Source organism: Schistocerca cancellata, chromosome 2 (genome assembly GCF_023864275.1).
Source record: "Schistocerca cancellata isolate TAMUIC-IGC-003103 chromosome 2, iqSchCanc2.1, whole genome shotgun sequence".
NCBI lineage: Eukaryota > Metazoa > Arthropoda > Insecta > Orthoptera > Acrididae > Schistocerca > Schistocerca cancellata.
The window spans coordinates 599,066,512-599,087,619 of record NC_064627.1 but is presented as its reverse complement, the minus strand read 5'-3'; the positions used below and the strand labels follow the sequence as shown (position 1 = coordinate 599,087,619).

General features: G+C 42.0%; 2 protein-coding genes across 2 annotated transcripts in view; both read right to left on the bottom strand.

Moving 5' to 3' along the window:
• The window catches only part of LOC126156967 (bile salt-activated lipase-like), a 69,213-nt gene extending 56,250 nt beyond the window's left edge, over positions 1–12,963 (bottom strand). Inside the window, exons 1-2 of the mRNA XM_049916344.1 lie at positions 12,957–12,963; positions 11,705–11,904 (exon numbers count right to left, since the gene is read on the bottom strand). Of these exons, the coding sequence (XP_049772301.1) occupies positions 11,705–11,904; positions 12,957–12,963 (207 nt within the window). The remainder of the gene's footprint in view (positions 1–11,704; positions 11,905–12,956) is intronic.
• A 6,795-nt stretch (positions 12,964–19,758) lies between these two features.
• The window catches only part of LOC126156951 (venom carboxylesterase-6-like), a 37,117-nt gene continuing 35,767 nt past the window's right edge, over positions 19,759–21,108 (bottom strand). Inside the window, exon 5 of the mRNA XM_049916343.1 lies at positions 19,759–19,952. Coding sequence (XP_049772300.1) covers positions 19,759–19,952 — 194 coding nt within the window. The remainder of the gene's footprint in view (positions 19,953–21,108) is intronic.

Here is a 21,108-nt window from a genome sequence, read left to right as displayed (position 1 = left end):
GCAGGTGCCACGTGTACTGTGGCCCTTCCAACCTACCGCAGTATTTCCGTCCGGAGCCTCCCCCACTAATAATTTACGAGAGTCGTTCACTGGCAGCGGAAGTGCTGTCACCGTCTGTAAGGTAGTACCCCTGCCGACAGCCCATCGTTTCCGTGCAATTTCATGCGCTGCTTGACATATATACATTGTGAGGAATAGAAATCATTGTTGCAACAACGAAAGGGAGGCCATGTCATCTCAAGGGTGGTCATCGCCATCGGATGCCCAGAAAATATGACGAGTAAAAGAACTGGCTGTGCGTGAATTCCGCTCGGCCGTTTAAAAACTGCAGATGGCACAATCATGGCTGAGCAGTGATACTCTTGCCCATCTAACAAAGAAGATGCGCAAATCAATGCATAATTACAGAATGGAGTCCGTGAAGAAAATACAGTGGCTGTTTCCCGTTGTAGGTTGGCATGGAAACTTAACTCCTCAATAAATCATAAATATGCGAAATTGTACTCTCTGATAAATAAGCTGAAAGAGGAAGCAATAAATGCTAAATCCGAAATTAAGTAAGATTCCACTGGCCTGCCGTTGCAAAAGAAAGGAGAAAAAGAAAAAATTTAACAAACAGTAAAAGACATTATATAAATACGTAACGACTCGGGGGATTTAAGAAGATGTGTCAAGTCTTCCTTAAAAATCAATGATAAAGTAGCTAATACGAAAGTTTAATAATTTATTGTAGTCACGTTGCAGGAAGAAAATACGGTAAAAAAATAAAAGCAAAAATAAAAATTCATTTAAAGAATAGCTAGTCCTAAGACTGTATAAAACGTGAAGGAATGCTCTTACTACCAAAACAATCGGAAAATCAACATTTAAAATATCTGTGGTCGGAAACACCTCACTGATGTTACGGACAGTAATGTCCACGGTCGTAAAGTACACGACACTTGTGGCGGGAGAACAATTACAAAAAATCGTTATGCCTGTTGAAAGATCTCCAGCCTTTTCTCGTAGGCGGTACACTGTTGTAAAAGCAACGGTAGCATATGTGACCGTGTAGACAAACATCCGAATAGTCGAACATAATTTCTTGGTATCGTTCGACGGTGACCGGCGATTGCAAGCGTTCACAAGTGGAATAACTCGACTAACAAGTCTTCAAGTAACTCGCTTCCTTCCTACAGTGTGTACTATCGTGTGCCGTTGCTCATCAGTCCCAAGGACATTTGGCGATGTTCCTATCGTTAAACTGCAGAGGTAGTGTATGCCCTGGTAAATTAAGTGCACCATTCACAGAAGTACTCTAATTGATTCTGCGATGTGGCTCCAGATACCGTGGCTGCTCAGTAGACGTTTCCTAGGATGGGACGGTGAGTGACTTGCCGCACCGCTACAATCTGCGGCAGTCAACGGCGAGCCGCCTAATTTACTCGTTCTTGCCCGCGATACTCACTGAATTGACATACTCACTGCACACACTTGACACGAAGGCATGTGGCAACCACAGTAATATGCGCATGTTTCTGCACAGCAGCGCTTATACGACGGGCGTTCCATCAGTAATGCTACTCATTTTTTTTTCTGAAAGCTGGCTGGTTTTGTTCAGTATTCCTACACACGCTGTTATTACCCACTCTTTTGGCTACAAGATCGTATTTTTCAACGTAATCTACGTTCAATGCGACGGCCTTGTACCACCTTACTGGGATGGCCTCTACGCCCACATACCGTAGTACCAGTCTACTGGTCAACGTCATAGTCAACGTCATAGTCAACGTCATAGTCAACGTCATAGTCAACGTCATAGTCAACGTCATAGTCAACGTCATAGTCAACGTCATAGTCAACGTCATAGTCAACGTCATAGTCAACGTCTTGCCGCATCAATAATCTCCTCATAATCCACGTTCTGCTTCCCATAGAGAGTATCCTCCATTGTGCCAAACAAATGGAAGTCGGAATGTGCAGTATTGGAAGAGGAAGAACAGTCCAATGAAGATTTGTGAGCTTTACCTACAGAAACGTCCAGTTGTGCAGCGAGGTGTTTGATTGTGATCCGTCGATCATCTCGAATGACAGCGTCTGCACGTTCCAACAACAGTGCAGGAGTCACAGATGTGTCCGACCGGCAGTGATGTAGGAGATAGAACAAGTTTGTGCGCCTTGTTGTAATGATGACAGACGTTTCACCCGATTATTCACTGTGCTTTCTGCAAGCACCTCTGAATATATGCGATGCTCTGGTTTTCAACGACAGCTTTCTCCCTGGAAGGAACCTCCGTTACGGACACCATTTTGAATGTTACGTATAGCGAAGGCGCGTATTAGAACTTCTTGGAACTATAGGGGCTGAAGTGGGAATATCCCACGATGTTCCGCAAGAAATTACGCATTTTATCAATTGAAACTGGACAAGAAAAAAATGTGTTGCATTACTTATTGAAAGTTCGTCGTATATTGTCTTGCCCGCACTGCGCTAAACTGTCAAGTCGATTCCAGATAGAGATGTGAAGCCATACCGTTAACGCGACACGTATCTGTAATACGAATTGCCGCGGCGACGGCAACGACTCCCCTACGACTCAGCAGCTGTTCTGTAAGTAAGGGGCTCATTGTTGTGAGCTATTTCAATTAGTTTTGTTGAGAGGTAAATGGCGTATGCAATAGTAATTGTTAGATATCTACATAACTTGCTGTTCCTGTTGCGATTATCAGAAAACTATGTGCTGTTCCACTATTATGTAATAGATTTTGGAATACCAAAGATTGTGTTTGATTCTTCTGATGTCTACGAAAAGACGACAACGGTACAGATTACTTTACTCAGTCCAATATTCTTAAAGTGACATTAACTTTCACTAACAAAGAAGCTGATAAATATTTTATAAGCAACTAGGTACTTCTAGTTGTACAGAACCGATTTTCAGATCGTTAATCTAACCTAAACTGAGATGCATTCCACGATATAGCGACATTCATTTCTTAAATAGTCTAAAACAGTATGCACAGTTTGATTATGATAGTTCATTGCTCCTTCTTATACGTTTTTGCATCGCTAACAGAGGGTCACAGAACGCGCAGCTCCTGTACAACATCTCATAATCTGAACGCAGTCAGTTGTGATGCCTACATACATTTCAGGTACCAAATCCTATAGTCCTTTGTGATGATTCACTCCGGCAGTAAATCTGTATGTGACAACCACGCATTTTATCAGCACCTGCACCCTCCAGGGTACATGGCTTACCGACATACACAGTGCAGTCTAGTGGACTGAGCAGTTACTTTCGTCTTCGAAAACGCAGTGTTTTAATATGCCCACATATGGAATTATCTTTCTTCTGACAACTTTTCATATGTGGCACCAGACGATTGAAATAACGGTAGTTCGGCTGAAGATTCGAGAACTGGGTTCCTGTCGTTTCTGTAACCTCACAATGACCGAGGCGGTCCACAAATAATCAGGTGTCGCGCTTGGCCGCAACGGATGCACTATCTGGGAGTCGTAGGTAACACTAACTGGTTGGACAGGACTTCGTGGCACAGACAGGGAGCATCAGGTGTTAACTGCGTCTACCATGTGGAAGGTGGCACATAATGCCGTTCAACAAAAGTTGGGCATTAAGAACTGAAAAACTTAATGAAGCAGCTGTCAGTAAAATCACTGTGAACATTTCTGCCCAAAAACAAGTTGTACGTAGTGAGCGAAATTAAAATATGTTTGAAGGGATCTGACGGATACAGTGGAGAACAAAAAGTCATATTGGAAACATGAAGCTTTTTCACTTAGATAAGTTAAAACCATCAATCGAAACTACTATTTATTAAGAGCTGTTTACTAATCTGTTCTGAATGCCAACAGTATTCTGGGTTGTGGTAATCCCAGTTTGTGTAGTGAAACAAAAGTAATATAATGCGAATAATTAACTCCTATTCTTTTCGATACTGCGCCAATACCTCACCAGAAAACTGCGCAGTCTGAGTTCAACATCGGATGAGCACCTACATCTACATCTACATTTATACTCCGCAAGCCGCCCAACGGTGTGTGGCGGAGGGCACTTTACGTCCCACTGTCACTACCTCCCTTTCCTGTTCCAGTCGCGTATGGTTCGCGGGAAGAACGACCGTCTGAAAGCCTCCGTGCGCGCTCTAATCTCTCTAATTTTACATTCGTGATCTCCTCGGGAGGTGTAAGTAGGGGGAAGCAATATATTCGATACCTCATCCAGAAACGCACCCTCTCGAAACCTGGCGAGCAAGCTACACCGCGATGCAGAGCGCCTCTCTTGCAGAGTCTGCCACTTGAGTTTGTTAAACATCTCCGTAACGCAATCACGGTTACCAAATAACCCTGTGACGAAACGCGCGGCTCTTCTTTGGATCTTCTCTGTCTCCTCCGTCAACCCGATCTGGTACGGATCCCACACTAATGAGCAATACTCAAGTATAGGTCGAACGAGTGTTTTGTAAGCCACCTCCTTTGTTGATGGACTACATTTTCCAAGGACTCTCCCAATGAATCTCAACCTGGTACCCGACTTACCAACAATTAATTTTATATGATCATTCCACTTCAAATCGTTCCGCACGCATACTCCCAGATATTTTACAGAAGTAACTGCTACCAGTGTTTGTTCCGCTATCATATGATCATACAATAAAGGATCCTTCTTTCTATGTATTCGCAGTACATTACATTTGTCTATGTTAAGGGTCAGTTGCCACTCCCTGCGCCAAGTGCCTATCCGCTGCAGATCTTCCTGCATTTCGCTACAATTTTCTAATGTTGCAACTTCTCTGTATACTACAGCATCATCCGCGAAAAGCCGCATGGAACTTCCGACACTATCTACTAGGTCATTTATATATATTGTGAAAAGCAATGGTCCCATAACACTCCCCTGTGGGACGCCAGAGGTTACTTTAACGTCTGTAGACGTCTCTCCATTGATAACAACATGCTGTGTTCTGTTTGCTAAAAACTCTTCAAACCAGCCACACAGCTGATCTTATATTCCGTAGGCTCTTACTTTGTTTATCAGGCGACAGTGCGGAACTGTATCGACCGCCTTCCGGAACTCAAGAAAAATAGCATCTACCTGGGAGCCTGTATCTAATATTTTCTGGGTCTCATGAACAAATAAAGCGAGTTGGGTCTCACATGATCGCTGTTTCCGGAATCCATGTTGATTCCTACATAGTAGATTCTGGGTTTCCAAAAACGACATGATACTCGAGCAAAAAACATGTTCTAAAATTCTACAACAGATCGACGTCAGAGATATAGGTCTATAGTTTTGCGCATCTGCTCGACAACCCTTCTTGAAGACTGGGACTACCTGTGCTCTTTTCTAATCATTTGGAACCTTCCGTTCCTCTAGAACCTTGCGGTACACGGCTGTTAGAAGGGGGCAAGTTCTTTCGCGTACTCTGTGTAGAATCGAATTGGTATCCCGTCAAGTCCAATGGACTTTCCTCTGTTTAGTGATTCCAGTTTCTTTTCTATTCCTTGGATACTTATTTCGATGTCAGCCATTTTTTCGTTTGTGCGAGGATTTAGGGAAGGAACTGCAGTGCGGTCTTCCTCTGTGAAACAGCTTTGGAAAAAGGTGTTTAGTATTTCAGCTTTACGCGTGTCATCCTCTGTTTCAATGCCTTCGTCATACCGGAGTGTCTGGATATGCTGTTTCGAGCCACTTACTGATTTAACGTAAGACCAGAACTTCCTACGATTTTCTGTCAAGTCGGTGCATAGAATTTTACTTTAGAATTCACTGAACGCTTCACGGATAGCCCTCCTTACGCTAACTTTGACATCGTTTAGCTTCTGTTTGTCTGAGAGGTTTTGGCTGCGTTTAAACTTGGAGTGAAGCTCTCTTTGCTTTCGCAGTAGTTTCCTAACTTTGTTGTTGTACCACGGTGGGTTTTTCCCGTCCCTCACAGTTTTCCCCGGCACGTACCTGTCTAAAACGCATTTTACGATTGCCTTGAACTTTTTCCATAAACACTCAACATTGTCAGTGTCGGAACAGAAATTTTCGTTTTGATCTGTTAGGTAGTCTGAAATCTGCCTTCTATTACTCTTGCTAATCAGATAAACCTTCCTCCCTTTTTTTATATTCCTATTAACTTCCATAGTCAGGGATGCTGCAATGGCCTTATGATCACTGATTCCCTGTTCTGCAGATACAGAGTCGAAAAGTTCGGGTCTGTTTGTTATCAGTAGGTCCAAGATTTTATCTCCACGAGTCGGTTCACTGTTTAATTGCTCTAGGTAATTTTCGGATAGTGCACTCAGTATAATGTCACTCGATGCTCTGTCCCTACCACCCGTCCTAAACATCTGAGTGTCCCAGTCTATATCTGGTAAATTGAAATCTCCACCTAAGACTATAACATGCTGAGAAAATTTATGTGAAATGTATTCCAAATTTTCTCTCAGTTGTTCTGCCACTAATGCTGCTGAGTCGGAGGTCGGTAAAAGGAGCCAATTATTAACCTAGCTCGGTTGTTGAGTGTAACCTCCACCCATAATAATTCACAGGAACTATCCACTTCTACTTCACTACAGGATAAACTACTACTAACAGCGACGAACACTCCACCAGCGGTTGCATGCAATCTATCTTTTCTAAACACCGTCTGTACCTTTGTAAAAATTTCGGCAGAATTTACCTCTGGCTTCAGCCAGCTTTCTGTACCTATAACGATTTCAGCTTCGGTGCTTTCTATCAGCGCTTGAAGTTCCGGTACTTTACCAACGCAGCTTCGACAGTTTACAATTACAATACCGATTGCTGGTTGGTCCCCGCATGTCCTGACTTTTCCCCGCACCCTTAGAGGCTGTTGCCCTTTCTGTACTTGCCCAAGGCCATCTAACCTAAAAAACCGCCCAGCCCACGCCACACAGCCCCTGCTACCCGTGTAGCCGCTTGTTGCGTGTAGTGGACTCCTGACGTATCCAGCGGAACCCGAAACCCCACCACCCTATGGCACAAGTCGAGGAATCTGCCGCCCATACGGTCGCAGAACCGTCTCAGCCTCTGATGCAGACCCTCCACTCGGCTCTGTACCAAAGGTCCGCAGTCAGTCCTGTCGACAATGCTGCAGATGGTGAGCTCTGCTTTCATTCCGCCAGCGAGACTGGCAGTCTTCACCAAATAAGATAGCCGCCGGAAGCCAGAGAGGATTTCCTCCGATCCATAGCGACATACATCATTGGTGCCGACATGAGCGACCACCTGCGGATGGGTGCACCCTGTACCCTTCATGGCATCCGGAAGGACCCTTGCCACGTCTGGAATCACTCCCCCCGGTATTCACACGGAGTGCACATTGGTTTTCTTCCCCTCTCTTGCTGCCATATCCCTAAGGGGCCCCATTACGCGCCTGACGTTGAGCTCCCAACTACCTGTAAACTCACCTTCTGCGACCGCCCGGATCTTGCAGACTGAGGGGCAACCTCTGGAACAGGGCAAGCAGCCATGTCAGGCCGAAGATCAGTATCAGCCTGAGACAGAGCCTGAAACCGGTTCGTCAGACAAACTGGAGAGGCCTTCCGTTCAGCCCTCCGGAATGTCTTTCGCCCCCTGCCACACCTTGAGACGACATCCCTCTCTACCATAGGTGAGGGTTCAGCCTCAATGCGGGCAGTATCCCGGGCAACCACAGTCGTAGTCCGATCGGGGGATGCGTGGGACGAGCTGGCCGTCCCCGACAAACCCCCATCCGGACCCCCACAGTGATGCCCATTGGCAACAGCCTCAAGCTGTGTGACTGAAGCCAACACTGCCTGAAGCTGGGAGCGAAGGGATGCCAACTCAGCCTGCATCAGAACACAGCAGTTGCTGTCCCTATCCATGCTAAAAACTGTTGTGCTAGGAACGTCTGAACTAATCTACAGAGAGCGCAAACAAATCTACACAAAATTTAAACGGTTATTAAAATACAAGATTGCCTAGTAAATGCAGTAATGCTGCTACTTGCGCACTGCTGCCACACTGCTCGGCGGCGGAAGGAGACTACGCGATTTTATACTATTCAGGTACTAAAACGCGATGCTACAACTCTCAAATACTATAATACGCCCGAAATTTATGAATTAAACAATTCAAGTACCAAAAAAACTCGCAAAGAAATTAAGAATTAAACTATGTAACAAATGAGTGGGCTAGGAGTATACGACTTGCTGCTGCAGCTGCTTATCCAACGGCGGCAGGGAGCACACCTCAGTTGGGCAGAAGATTGGAAAAAGGATTACCTCTGAAAGTAAGTCCGAATATACCCTAAATTAACAAGTATGCCCTCTCACACATATTAGTGAGACTCATCGGTCAAACTAGTAATGAGCTCTGACTGCACCATTTGTAGATTGTTGCTTAAATAGTCAATGCTTACTTTGTGATTCTTTAATTTCTCCAGGCGTACTTTATGACGATCTCGGATGAACAGTCTGGTATGAGTGTGCATGTCAATGGACATAGCAAAAGGTAATTGAATTCAAAATTTCAGACATCCTTTTTCCATTAAAATCCATAACGTTGCACAACAGGAACTGGAAAACGGTCTCTGACCACCGATCGTGCAATTAAAACTGAAAATAAATTACACAGCAGCTTCACGTGTTACAAAATATGATTTGTAAGAAATTATATTTATCTGGCGAGCCACAGTAAATCTTAACAAACATGTAACTTTGCATGAGAAATGTAAAACTGTGGATTATATCCCGGTGCCGTATAATCCAGTCTTTTATAATGGTTTAAAGATACATGACATAAGATAAACGCACTTTCTATAGACTGAAGGGCTATGATTCTACAATGTGTGTCATGTCCAACATCTATCTAAATGTGCTAAAAGTTATACGTAGAATCAAGACTTACACTGTTTAGGGTTACTGACGTTATTTTTGATATTAACTGCAGAAAGGATTCTACAAAAATGAAGCAGTGCGTTCCGCATCGAGTGATCATGTACTAACTACCAGTGTTAGTCGGTATAAATCTGTATGAACAGGAAAGCGACGGCAAGAAAAATTTTGTTTAAAAGAATGTTTCAATATAAATCCATATATTTGTCTCCGGAGGTAATTAAAGGACGAGAGGTCTTGAAGCATTAACCTCAGAAAACACGTCCCACATAGAGTTCCCACATGGGACAAAAACAAATAAAGCAAAATCTATACAAGTCGCCAGACATTGACAAAACCTCACTGATAAGAAGTGTGATTATCTACTGAATATCGAAACCTTCTCTCAGCACAAGTATCAAAGATTGTATCTCCACTTCGGAGCCACGATTTTAAGCCACAAAACTTTCAGTGAAATCCTCCCACTTGAGTTATGCGAAAAGCGAAAGTAATTATGCTTGACATAGACAATTTCATACCACAAATATGCTCGGACAGGCAACCGTTGAGCCAGACTGCTAGACGAGACTTCCCGCTGTGCTCACAAGAACACCAAATGTCTATTCAAACATAGACGCAGACTTCGCAGCGAGGCGGGCTGTGACATGATTAGTCAACTCAGCCGAAACTGAAGGAATACTTCCTGTTCACTTCATGGCAGACACAAAGATCAGTTATACTCTTGGCGATCGATACTTAGGAACGGATCTGTATCTTCTCAGACAACCTCCATTGACAATTACGCAGATTAACTGAATGGTGAAAGTTACAAATCGAAAATAGTGAAAGTTGCAAACAGAATATCCATCTTGAATGAAATTTTCACTCTACAGCGAAGTGTGCGCTGATATGAGACGAGGTACTGGCGGAATTAAGGCTGTGAGGACGGGGCGTGAGTCGTGCTTGGGTAGCTCAGTCGGTGGAGCACTTACCCGCGAAAGGCAAAGGTCCCGAGTTCGAGTCTCGGTCCGGCACACAGTTTTAATCTGCCAGGAAATTTCAGAATATCCAACTTCCTACAAACTGCTAGATCGCCTCCCCAGTGTGCATAAACCCCAGAACTAGAAGAACACTTCCTGTATTCCTCACGAACAGACCCAAAGTGCAACGATTCTCTTAGTAGTCGATAACTAGGAGCGGAATTATGTCTTTTTCAGAAGACCTGCGTTAACTAACACGCAAAATATTGAGTAGTGAAAGTTGGAAATTGAAATAGTGAAAATTGCAAATGTAATAGCTAACATTCTAAGTGATTATTTGTTCGGCTCCTCAGTGCACATGAATCCCAGTACCTAACATCAGCAATCGATAACCTACGTTAGTGGTGCCAATCCATAAAACAAAATCATTCGCAAACTCCTTCTTTGTTGAAACTTCCTGACAGATTAAAATTGTGTGCTGGACCCAGACTCTAACGCGGGACCATTGCTCTTCGTGCCCAAGTACTCTACCCAGCTACGTCTCTACTGGTGCTGTACGTATCTGGAAGCGTACAACTATCCTGCGCTTTGCGCATGCTTTATTTCCTTGTTGCATTCATAAAAAATAGCCGAAGCATTTGTTTTTGTCAACCTCATAACTTTTTCTTTCAACATTGGCATTTATAACCAGCTTCTCTCTGTCAAACATTAAAGCAAATGCACCCATCTTCTCCAGTTATTCTTTCTCTTTCCTTTCCTCAGTCACTCAATTCGCTTTATTACCTCCACTCTTCATTACTTGCGATCCATCACGCCCATTTATGCCAATGCCCTCAGCTTAAACTTACCCGAGTGTAATTTGTCTGTGTTACCCAGCTATACGTGAACTAATACGAGCTGTGTACCTTGTCGTCTATCATAGCTACAAGTATTTGAACTATTTTTGTTACAGTGATTTAAGTTTACTATCCCCTATTCAATGTAAGACCTATTATAAAATCTGTTTCATAATGAACATAGTGTAAAATATGTAGAATACTGGGGTTCATGTAAGGGACGTCCTTATGGTCCTTGTCACAGTGAGTAGATAAATAAATAAATAAATAAAATGTACAGGGTATTACGGATGAAGATATTTTGATGTGTGGTACTGTAATATGTACACACTTCAGTGTGTTGTTTTTTTTTGCGTCTGTGTCGAACAGTGCTCCACAAATACATCACAAACTTTACGACCTGATGTTTTCTGCACTGTCGTAACTATACCACTAAGAGGGCACTACGCCTGTCAGTATAGACTAACTGTTTTCCATCCACGTTTCCACACCGCAACACATGACCTGTTGCCCTGACGAAAATAAGCATTTATGCATTGCTCTTGCCACGTGTACGTGGAGGTATTAACCAGCCTAACAACATAGCCTGCAAATGACGTAAATACTGATATAATGTTGTTCAGTACGCTATCCTCAGTCACCAATACATATGTCTCCACTTATGCTCGCCACACCTTGCATATCTGAAGTAAGGCAAGCAGCCGATTATCTCGACTTAAGTTTATTAGCCACGTACACAGAAAACTTGTGAGAAGAATGACTTAAAAAGGAAATTTTAGGAGAAGGTTAATAACATAAAAGGAAACTTTGGGAACAGATTTTAATATCAAAGTAATTAAATCAAAATATGGCTTTGCAATATTTCTGTAATTCACAGTCATTATGTAGCTTTGCTAATCTGTAATTTTTCGCTACAGCATCAATTGAATTACATGACACGTAAGTTAAGCTAGCCGGTGAATTACTTCCCCTATTTTATTATACAACAGTTGTACCAAAAGCTTTGTTCTTGAATCATGCAGTTTAAGACTTATACGTACCTCTTCGGAAAGAGCAACATTTGCGTTCGTCACTAGGTCTTTGGGATCCACATTTTTCAGAAAATTTACGAGATCATTCGAAGTTTTCCCTGTGTATCCCAAATACTGAGCAAATCGAATTGCTCTATCTGTAGCATTTTTGGAAAATGCCCAAGGGTTTAACGACGACCCACTCATTGCAATGGCATTCTTGAATAGGCCTGATGAGGAAGAAAAATTTCCAGTTAACTGTTGTAATTGTACAGAATGCTAACAGAAAAACCAGACACCTGTTTTCAGTCAGTTACGGAAAAATTGGAAATTTGTGATAAATTCCCGTGGGACCAAACTGCTGAGGTCATCGGTCCCTAGGCTTACGCACTACTTAATCTAACTAACTTACGCTAAGGGCAACACACACACACCCATGCCCGAGAGAGGACTCGAACCATGGCAAGACGCCCAAGACCGCGCGGCTACCCTTCGCGGCAGTGAATTACGTATCACTGGTATAACTTGTATTGCTATAGATTCACGTTAACAATGAAGCACAGTAACTAATGTATTGCAACTGATCAATACCAAAAATCAACGTATTTTTCTGGCTTTTTTTTTTGTTTATGCGGAAATATAAATGGACAAGAGCTGAACATTAAAGCAGAAAATTTCGCTCGAGTTTTGGTTTTTAATAACTGCAGTACTGGCAGTTCTTTAGAGCCAAGTACGACGACCAACCTATGACCAGTTTCTCTACAAACTGGGAACCTTACGTCGCCGTCTCTAGCTAGAAATCAGTTCTGCAGTAATGCGTCCTGACCATGTTACGTGCACTCCGGAGGCAGTGTTACACATTACTGCTACGTACTTTCACTAAATGTCAATAGAAATTGATAGTTATGCAAACTTAGCCCTACTCCATTATCGCCATGTAACGCACTTTGCGAATGGTATCAGATCTGGCAGTCAGTGATTCCTAGGAGAGAGTGTTGGGTAACAAGAAAATTATGCGCATAGGCAATGTGTTACTAAAAGCGTGTGGGTCCCTGGCATTATAAGAATGACAAAAGAGTTTTGTGATTTATATATTCTGCACTCTCCACTGTTTCCGCAAGTAACACAATCAATGATTCTAGTCTACTACTCCGCTTACCATTAAGCACGTCACGACCAATGATAGCACTGAAGATTTCACCCCCACTTTCGCCGGCGCATCAGAGGCAGACTACATGATAACCTAGAGGCTTCACGAGTAGCACCATTGACTGAAGCTTACCTTCCATTCCTACTGGTATGAACTGTAAAAGGTGAATGGTAGGCTGGTTCCTCTGAATAAGATACGATATTTATTCTTTTCTATCCGAACCCTGTTCTCCATCTCTAATTAGACCTTCGTCGAAGGGACGCATAATCCTACTGCTCCTCACTTCTGACTGCTATAAAGGATTTAGCCAGTGATTACATGACCCGAGAAAGGTCTCTCTCGAAAATAAAAAAGGCACTTTGGATACTAAGCTACGTAACAAACGTGGACAAATGGTTCAAATGGTTCTGAGCACTATGGGACTTAACATCTGTGGTCATCAGTCCTCTAGAACTTAGAACTACTTAAACCTAACTAACGTAAGGACACCACACACATCCATGCCCGAGGCAGGATTCGAACCTGCGACCGTAGCAGTCGCGCGGTTCCGGACTACGCGCCTAGAACCGCTAGACCACCGCGGCCGGCCAAACGTGGACGTCGCAGCCCCCCCCCCCCCCCCAATGCTATTACCAGAAGGACTCTAAGAAAGACGGCTAACAGTCTTTCCACAATCTATGGTGTCATAAGAAATTGTTGTAGTTCCTATTGAGCTAAAAACAAATAAACGGAAGTGATTTGGGTTTGACTGTCCTGAATAGTAAGCGGTAAGAGTTGTGTCCAGAAGCTGTCTACTGGACATTGTTGGCGGCAAAGGATACCTTGCTTTCAGCTAAATTCGAAGAGCAAACATGACAGCCTTTCGCCTGAGAACTGAAATTCTTCTTCTAAACACTGCAGTATGCATCGTTCTGAACAACTCCGGTCTGCAGACGCGTTACTGATTAAACGAATTATACGTGTTATCACGGAAAAAGTGAAGCACCAATTTCTCCAACACTGAAACACAGTGCACGATGGGTCGACTGAACAGACCTGCACGCTGTATCCAAGAAAGTTCACTCTTGGTGGAGCATTATTTGTAGTGCAACAGTATCACAACCAGACACCATAAGTATCGTTAAATATTTTTCGTATTTCTTGTGTAGAACTGATATAGCTGATTCAGTGGAATCGTGGATGACATTTACATTGAATAAACAAGTGGTGAATGCGTTTTGGCATTACATGTAATTGACATTCTGCAGATCGAACGTTACAAACGCGTCTCCAATTGCAGCTCATCTGTAAAAACTGACGTGTGATGTGGCCTTTCGCTGATACGCGTCCCTTTCTACACGTGCAGCAAAAAAGACAAACTAGAAGGCGACTGATATCTAATGACACTATAAAGTCAACAAAATTATATTCTAAATGAAAAGTGGGTGCACAAAAATCGTAAGGAGCTTTGGTGAAAGCAGTCCCTTCGCTAATCATCCTACACCCAGTTCATGAACCTAATTAAAAAAAAAAACTCTTATAGATAATTCTTCTACTTGACTGTTCGAGTGGAAAACTAATGTGAATTACAAAAATTACAATGTGTTATGAAAGTTAATTGTAACTGTCTTCTATTAATTGCTTAAATTTCATGTCACACAGAGCTTCATTTATAGCAACAAACATAGCACGTTGCTATTTCATTACTGTAGATATACTGGAAGTATATTACGGCAGAATACGTAAGTCCTCTTCTCAATAGATTTTACAGTAATGACAGATCCTAAAATTTGCTGAAACTTGTTATCGCCTTTGCTACCTAGCATTCTCAGCCAACATGTTTATAGTTGAAATTCGGAGGCTACCATGATTACTACACAGCGTAAATGGGTCTGTCTTTTACATCTTTGCTCAGCTTCATTGAAAAGCAGCGTATTTCTGCAACAAGTTGATGTTAGTGTACGTCCTTCAATGGGACTTTAAATGGTAGCTGGTTCACCAGTCTTCTGACTAGTTTGATGCTGTCCTCAGTCCTTCCTTTCTTGCGCTAGCCCCTTCATCTCGCACTAGGTCCCCAGTTACATGCATTCCAATCTCTGTCTTCCTCTACAGCTTTTACCCTCTACAGCTCAATCTAGTACCATGGAAATCATTCTCGGATGTATTAACAGTTGTCCTGATAATCTATTCCTGTCTTATACCCTTTTCAATCCGAGCACTTCTTTCTCTGTCTTCCAGTTTTATTGTGCCAACTTGGTTCTTGTACACATTGTATATTACCAGTCATTCACTATGGATTACGCCAACTCTACTCAGAATTTCAATTATCTCGCACGAATTTACATGGGCGAACACTTTTTCTAGGTGACAGATACTACGTGCGTTTCTTGATTTTCTTCAGGGTTGCTTCCATTAACAACCGCAACCTCAGAACTGCCCCTCTGGTCTCTCTACTTTTTCTAAATCCAAACTGATCGACCTCTAACAAATCCTCAATTTTCTTTTACTTTCTTCTGTATATCACTCTTGTCAGTAACTCGGAAACATGTGCTGTTAGGTTGACTGTGCTATAATTCTCGCGCTTATCTGCCCCTGTTGTCTTTAAAATTGTGTGGATAGTATTTTCTTGAAAGTCTGATGGCTCATAGATTCTACAAAAAAACTTAAATAGTCATTCGGTTGCCGCTTCCCACAAATGGTTTAAAAATTCGGACGGGCTCTAATTCATCCCTTCTGCCTTATTTTATCTGAATTCTTCCGAACACTTTCAGATTCCGACTCTAACACTGGATCCCCTACGTCTCCCTCATCGATATCAGCTTCATCTTCTATAACATCACCAAATATGTCCTCCTCGTCACAGAGGCCATCAATGTGCTCTTTCCACCTATCATCTCTCTCCTCTGCGTTTAACACTGAAATTCCCATTTCCCTCTCAATGTTACCAAACTTGCTTCTAATTTCATCAAAGATTGATTTGATTTTTCTATATGCTGAGTCAGTCCTGCCAATGATAATTTCTTTTTCGACTTCTTCGTGTCTTTCTTACAGCCATTTCACTTTGAGTGCCGTGTTCTTACGAATTACTTAATTACTGTGTGACATATTTTGTATTCCTGTCTTTCCCTGAACATTTTTGTAATTCTTTGTTAGGTCGATCAGTTGAAGTATGTTTGTTATTCAGTGATTGTTCATAGTTATCTTCATTGTACCTATGGTTCTCTAGCCAGCATCTGTGGTTCCCATTTTAGAGATCTGCACTCCTCTTCAGTTGAACTGCTTACTCTGATATTCCCTATGCAGTCTCCACATCCTTAGGGAACTTCAAATAAGTTTCAGCATTCCTTAGTACGTCAGTATCACACTTCCTTCCACACTGATTCTTCTGAACGATTCTCTTAAACATCAATTTACTTGTCATCATTACTGGTCTGAACTGTGATCTGACAAAGGAATGGTCCAATCTGACTCATCGAAACACGCTCAGAAATTTTTGGTGTACAGAAATAATACAGTGAAAGAAAGACTGTCAGAATGTTAGCTGCCAAGACGCACTGCAAGTATAAAAAAATTAAAAAAGGGGTGCAAATTTCCTTCCTTACCAGAGCCGTAGCGGACTACTCATGCACAACATGGCAGGCGCCTATCCTTGGTTGACTGTGCATCGGTCAACAGATAACACGATTCGTCGTGATTGTAATTTCTACAGCAAATTTCAGTTTCCGTTTATAGTTTGTCTGAAATAATTGTCCGCAGTTACTATTCGCTCAAACTTGCAACTAATTTAATCCGTAATAGTTATCACTTGATTTTGCGGTAGTGTAATTGTAAAAAATGAAGATAAAACTGATTTAATATTCATTGTGTTTAGCGGTTAATGTCAAGTGGTGTCCAAACCCCGTTTCGCTACCTAAAATCTGATTGTGAACTGTATAAATGGAAGAAAAAGAGTTACACGAAGTAACAAATACGCACCAAAGTGAAATTTGCAAAAGCGTGAAAGAAAGGAAAACTATCTGAAACATTTACTTTACAGGGTGACCACAAAGCTCTGTTACTCCCCATCAATAATCAACTTGATGATTAAATAAGGTGCCCAACATTTCCTTAGAGAAGTTTTCTTTAGATGTGAAACATGTAGAACCGCTCGTGAGTGGCAGCGCATCGTTACCAATGGAAATCTGGAAATCTACAAGACTGGACCCTCCAAGTCGCAATTGAAATGAGTACCGCCGATTTCAACGCTTCTTCCACCTGGTTAAGCAGATTAAGAAATCAAACAGTGTAGGAAGTCGCTAAACAGCCAAGTTTGCTTCAAATAAAAGTGTAGAGGAGATGCTATTAACTAACAGCTGATATTAGACAAACCTTGATGTTGACCGTACATCTGTTGTTTCTGGCGCCAGTCTGTCTGATTTCGTAAAATAACTGCGTACAAACCACACTTCATCATTCTGAAGCGACAGTCCGTTGCGAAATCTATTTATTCTAAGTGACGTTCATATACAACAATTACAGCGATAACTCCGCTTGTATTACTGTTTCCACAGCTTTATACGTCTTCAGGAACCTCAAGATATATTAGGACGAAAATAGAAAAAAAGACTGTTTAGTGGCAAAAATCTCATAATCGACCCAGCAGAATCTGATAAAACAGGAAATAATAGTTTTTAATACTTCGTTCGAATGCAGAAATCAATTCATTGCTCTTACTCTGGCTTAGATATAACAATATCTCTGTCCCGCAGGAGAATAACGAGAAGACTCTTGAGATAATTCAGATTCCACCAAGATCAACCAATTTGACACTCAACAAAGGAGGTTTTTGCATGTGGAAAGTATTTTTACGGAGACTGCCAACAGAATTTCCAATAGCTCTGTGTCATTTGTGGTTCATCAGGAGAACAGTATTCTTAAATGTCAGACATCTATGCCCTATCAGTTTCCATTGGTATATTTTACGAAGGCTGCTCGGTATGCAGCACAATAAGCAGAGCAGCTGCTAGGACCATTTCTTACTCGAATACCATTCTATCTAAATAAAACCAGTAATTACCGTACTATGAAGTACCTGAAATTATTAATTTTTCTTTCGACAGGTGTGCCCGTTGTAAGGAAAAGGTTTGTTCCGTCATTCAAATGACACTTCACTTTGTTGTGACGATGTGAGAAATAAACAAGGAACCGTTTCATTGTTACTAATATATAGATTACCATAAAAGTAGTTTCCAAATGGTTCAAATGGCTCTGAGCACTATGGGACTTAATATCTGAGGTCATCAGTCCCCTAGAACTTAGAACTACTTAAACCCAAACTAACCTAACGACATCCCAGACATCCATGCCCGACGCAGGATTCGAACCTGCGACCGTAGTGGTCGCGTGGGTCCAAACAAGCGCCTAGAACCGCTCGGCTACACCGGCCGGCAAGAGTAGTTTAATTGGAGTTATTATAAAATCGTTCACATATAAGATACATTTCATTTCAATAAATTAAAATACGATTGATCAGAGTCGTCTGTATTGTAACATCAGGCTCTGCCTTTATTTATTGTCCCTTGCTGAGCGCCTTTGTAAGAGATACATATTTGTAAGAGTTACAATTTAGCTATCGATACGAACTGCGTCTTAGTCAAAACATTAACGATGTGTAATATTTTTGTGTGGTTTAGAGGCTTCAAATCCGTGTATGTCACACCGGATGTTAGCACTACGCGGCTCTATGCTCCCATGTCGACAGCCGCTCACGGGCTAGGCATGAAGGGCTGCATAAATCGCTGTCATAGAGCACAAGTAACCTCAATTTTTAAAAAATATTTGCAGCGAGTTATAGCAGCTAAAATTTTGACAGTGCGATTTTTTTCCCTTCTACTCTTCCTGCAAAAAAAATCCCAGGTTGCATTCCTCGTGAGTCTATATCTGGACCTGGTTATGCCTTACAGTCCAGTATCTGATTTCGGAGACTGTCTGACAGTGATGAAAATCCAGCTGCAACTTTCTTGAGTCTCCAGATCTTTCCTAAGTATATCACCTCCTCTTGTGCTTTTGGAACAGAGTGTTCACTATTATCACCTGAAATTTATTACAGAACTCAGTTGTCCTCCTCTCACGTTTCTACTGCCAAGCCCACATTCTCCCGTAACCCGTTCTATTGTTACGTCGACGTTCCAGTCCCCTTGATTATTAGATTTTTATCTCTCCTTACGTACTGAATTACACGTCCACTACATTCATATACTTTCTCTGTCTCTACACCTTCTACTTGTGACGCTGGCATGTACATCTGAACTATGGTTGTCTGCGTTGGTTTGCAGTGGAATCTATGAGAACAACCCATCACTAAACTGTTCACAGTATCTTGATTTCTGTCCTTCCTTCCTATTCATACGAATCCACTACAGTTACAACATTTATTGCTGCTGTTGATATCACCCAATATTCATCGGACTACAAATCCTTGTCATCCTTCCATTTCACTTCAGTGACCTACACTAAATCTAGACCGATCTTACGCAATGTATTTTTCAAATTTTCTAGCTGTCCTATTGCTTTCAGACTATTGACATTGTCTTCTCCGACTCGTCGTTGGTCATTGCGTCTTTTTATCATAGTCATCTCCCACTTGGCATTCCCCGCCCAGAGATTCAAATGGGGGACCAATCCGTGATCGTTTGCTTATGGAGAGATCATCATGACACTTTTCCAGGGTGCTATGGATACGCCTTACGTGTCTTTTAAGCTGTGGTTTCCATTACCTTGTGCATATTCATGCCGTTGATCATTGCTGATTCTTTCGTCTTTTAGGAGAATAGAAGAAGCTACGTCCCGATAATGCGACGTGACTAATATATGTAATATGTAATGGCAAGGTAGTAGTTGACTCAGACCTAAGAGTATAGATTTTAAAAAGATCCATCGGTTAATAGTTTAATTTAGTCTAGTATTTAAAAACGCTTTACTCGCCTGTGCTCAGTGGAGATACGACATGATAGTGAATGGATGCACCTCCAGCGCTTTGTCCGAAGATGGTTACTTTTTCATGATCACCACCAAACACTGCTATGTTCCTCTGTACCCAGCGCAGAGCCTCTGTCTGGTCTTTAAGACCCATGTTTCCTGGGACGACTTCGTCACCTGTGCTTAGGAAACCTACAAAACGGTTTTTTTAATATGATTTATTTAGAAATATTGCAGGCGAGATATAACATAATTATGTAGAGGGCGTCCTATTTATCTTGACCACCAAAAGTAACTGTTTTTCCACATGCAAATTACAAAATGTTTCAAGCAAATGTTCTTTAGCCGTCAGGGGGCATCAATCAGCATGATTGCCTTCGTTGTAGCTTTGTTTTTTTTACGAAGATTTGAACAGCTGTATGACTTTTTTAAATGGCACCCTGTATTTTTTATTCGGTAATTCATTTCATCTCCTAAAGACGTATTGAAAAATGGATCACAGTGTACCATTCACTGAAACAAAACGTTATTCATTACATAACACAACATTGACGTTTGCGCTCCCAGCGCTTAGTGCTGGTACTCGGGGTAATGGAACACATCCACGTGCCGACGTTGACAAATGTAAACGTAAGTAGAATGCACACCCGTCATTCCGTCAACCATAGAAGATAGAAATTCTACTCATCTGTTGGGAATGTAAGTTAGCAGAACAGTAATTGTAGTACTGTTTTATTATGTACGGGTACATTAATACGGTAGTTTAGTCCTTTTAAGTATTATTGTGTAGAGTAGGGATATAGTAAAGGCTGTCCTTTCTACAAATTGCATCGACATAATGATTCTTTTATTGTTGTTGTTGAAGGGAGACGAAATGCTACGCAGGCAGTGGAACTGTACAGAGAGCGTTATCCTGACAAGAACCCACCTTCCCGACGGATGTCTTCTCGTCTTGCTGCGACGCTTCATGAAACGGGAAGTTTCAACTCACGACAACGCAATCATCGTAGCACTCGCACAGACGAAGCTGTCGGAGTTATTGTTCTCGCTTCCGTTGCTATTACTCGACATGTGAGCACAAGACAGCTTGAACACGTATTCTTACACGTCTTCAGTTCCATCCTCACCATGTACACCTACATCAAGAATTGCATGGGAATGATTTCCAGAATCGTGTACAGTTATGTCAGTGGGCACAGCAGTAAATCCTCGCCAACTCGAACTTTTTCTCCAATGTTCTATTTACCGATGAATGTTCCTTCTCAAACAAAGGACAGGAACATGCATTATTGATTCAGCGACAACCCACGATGGCTTAGACAGATGGAACATCAGCGTCAATGGAGAG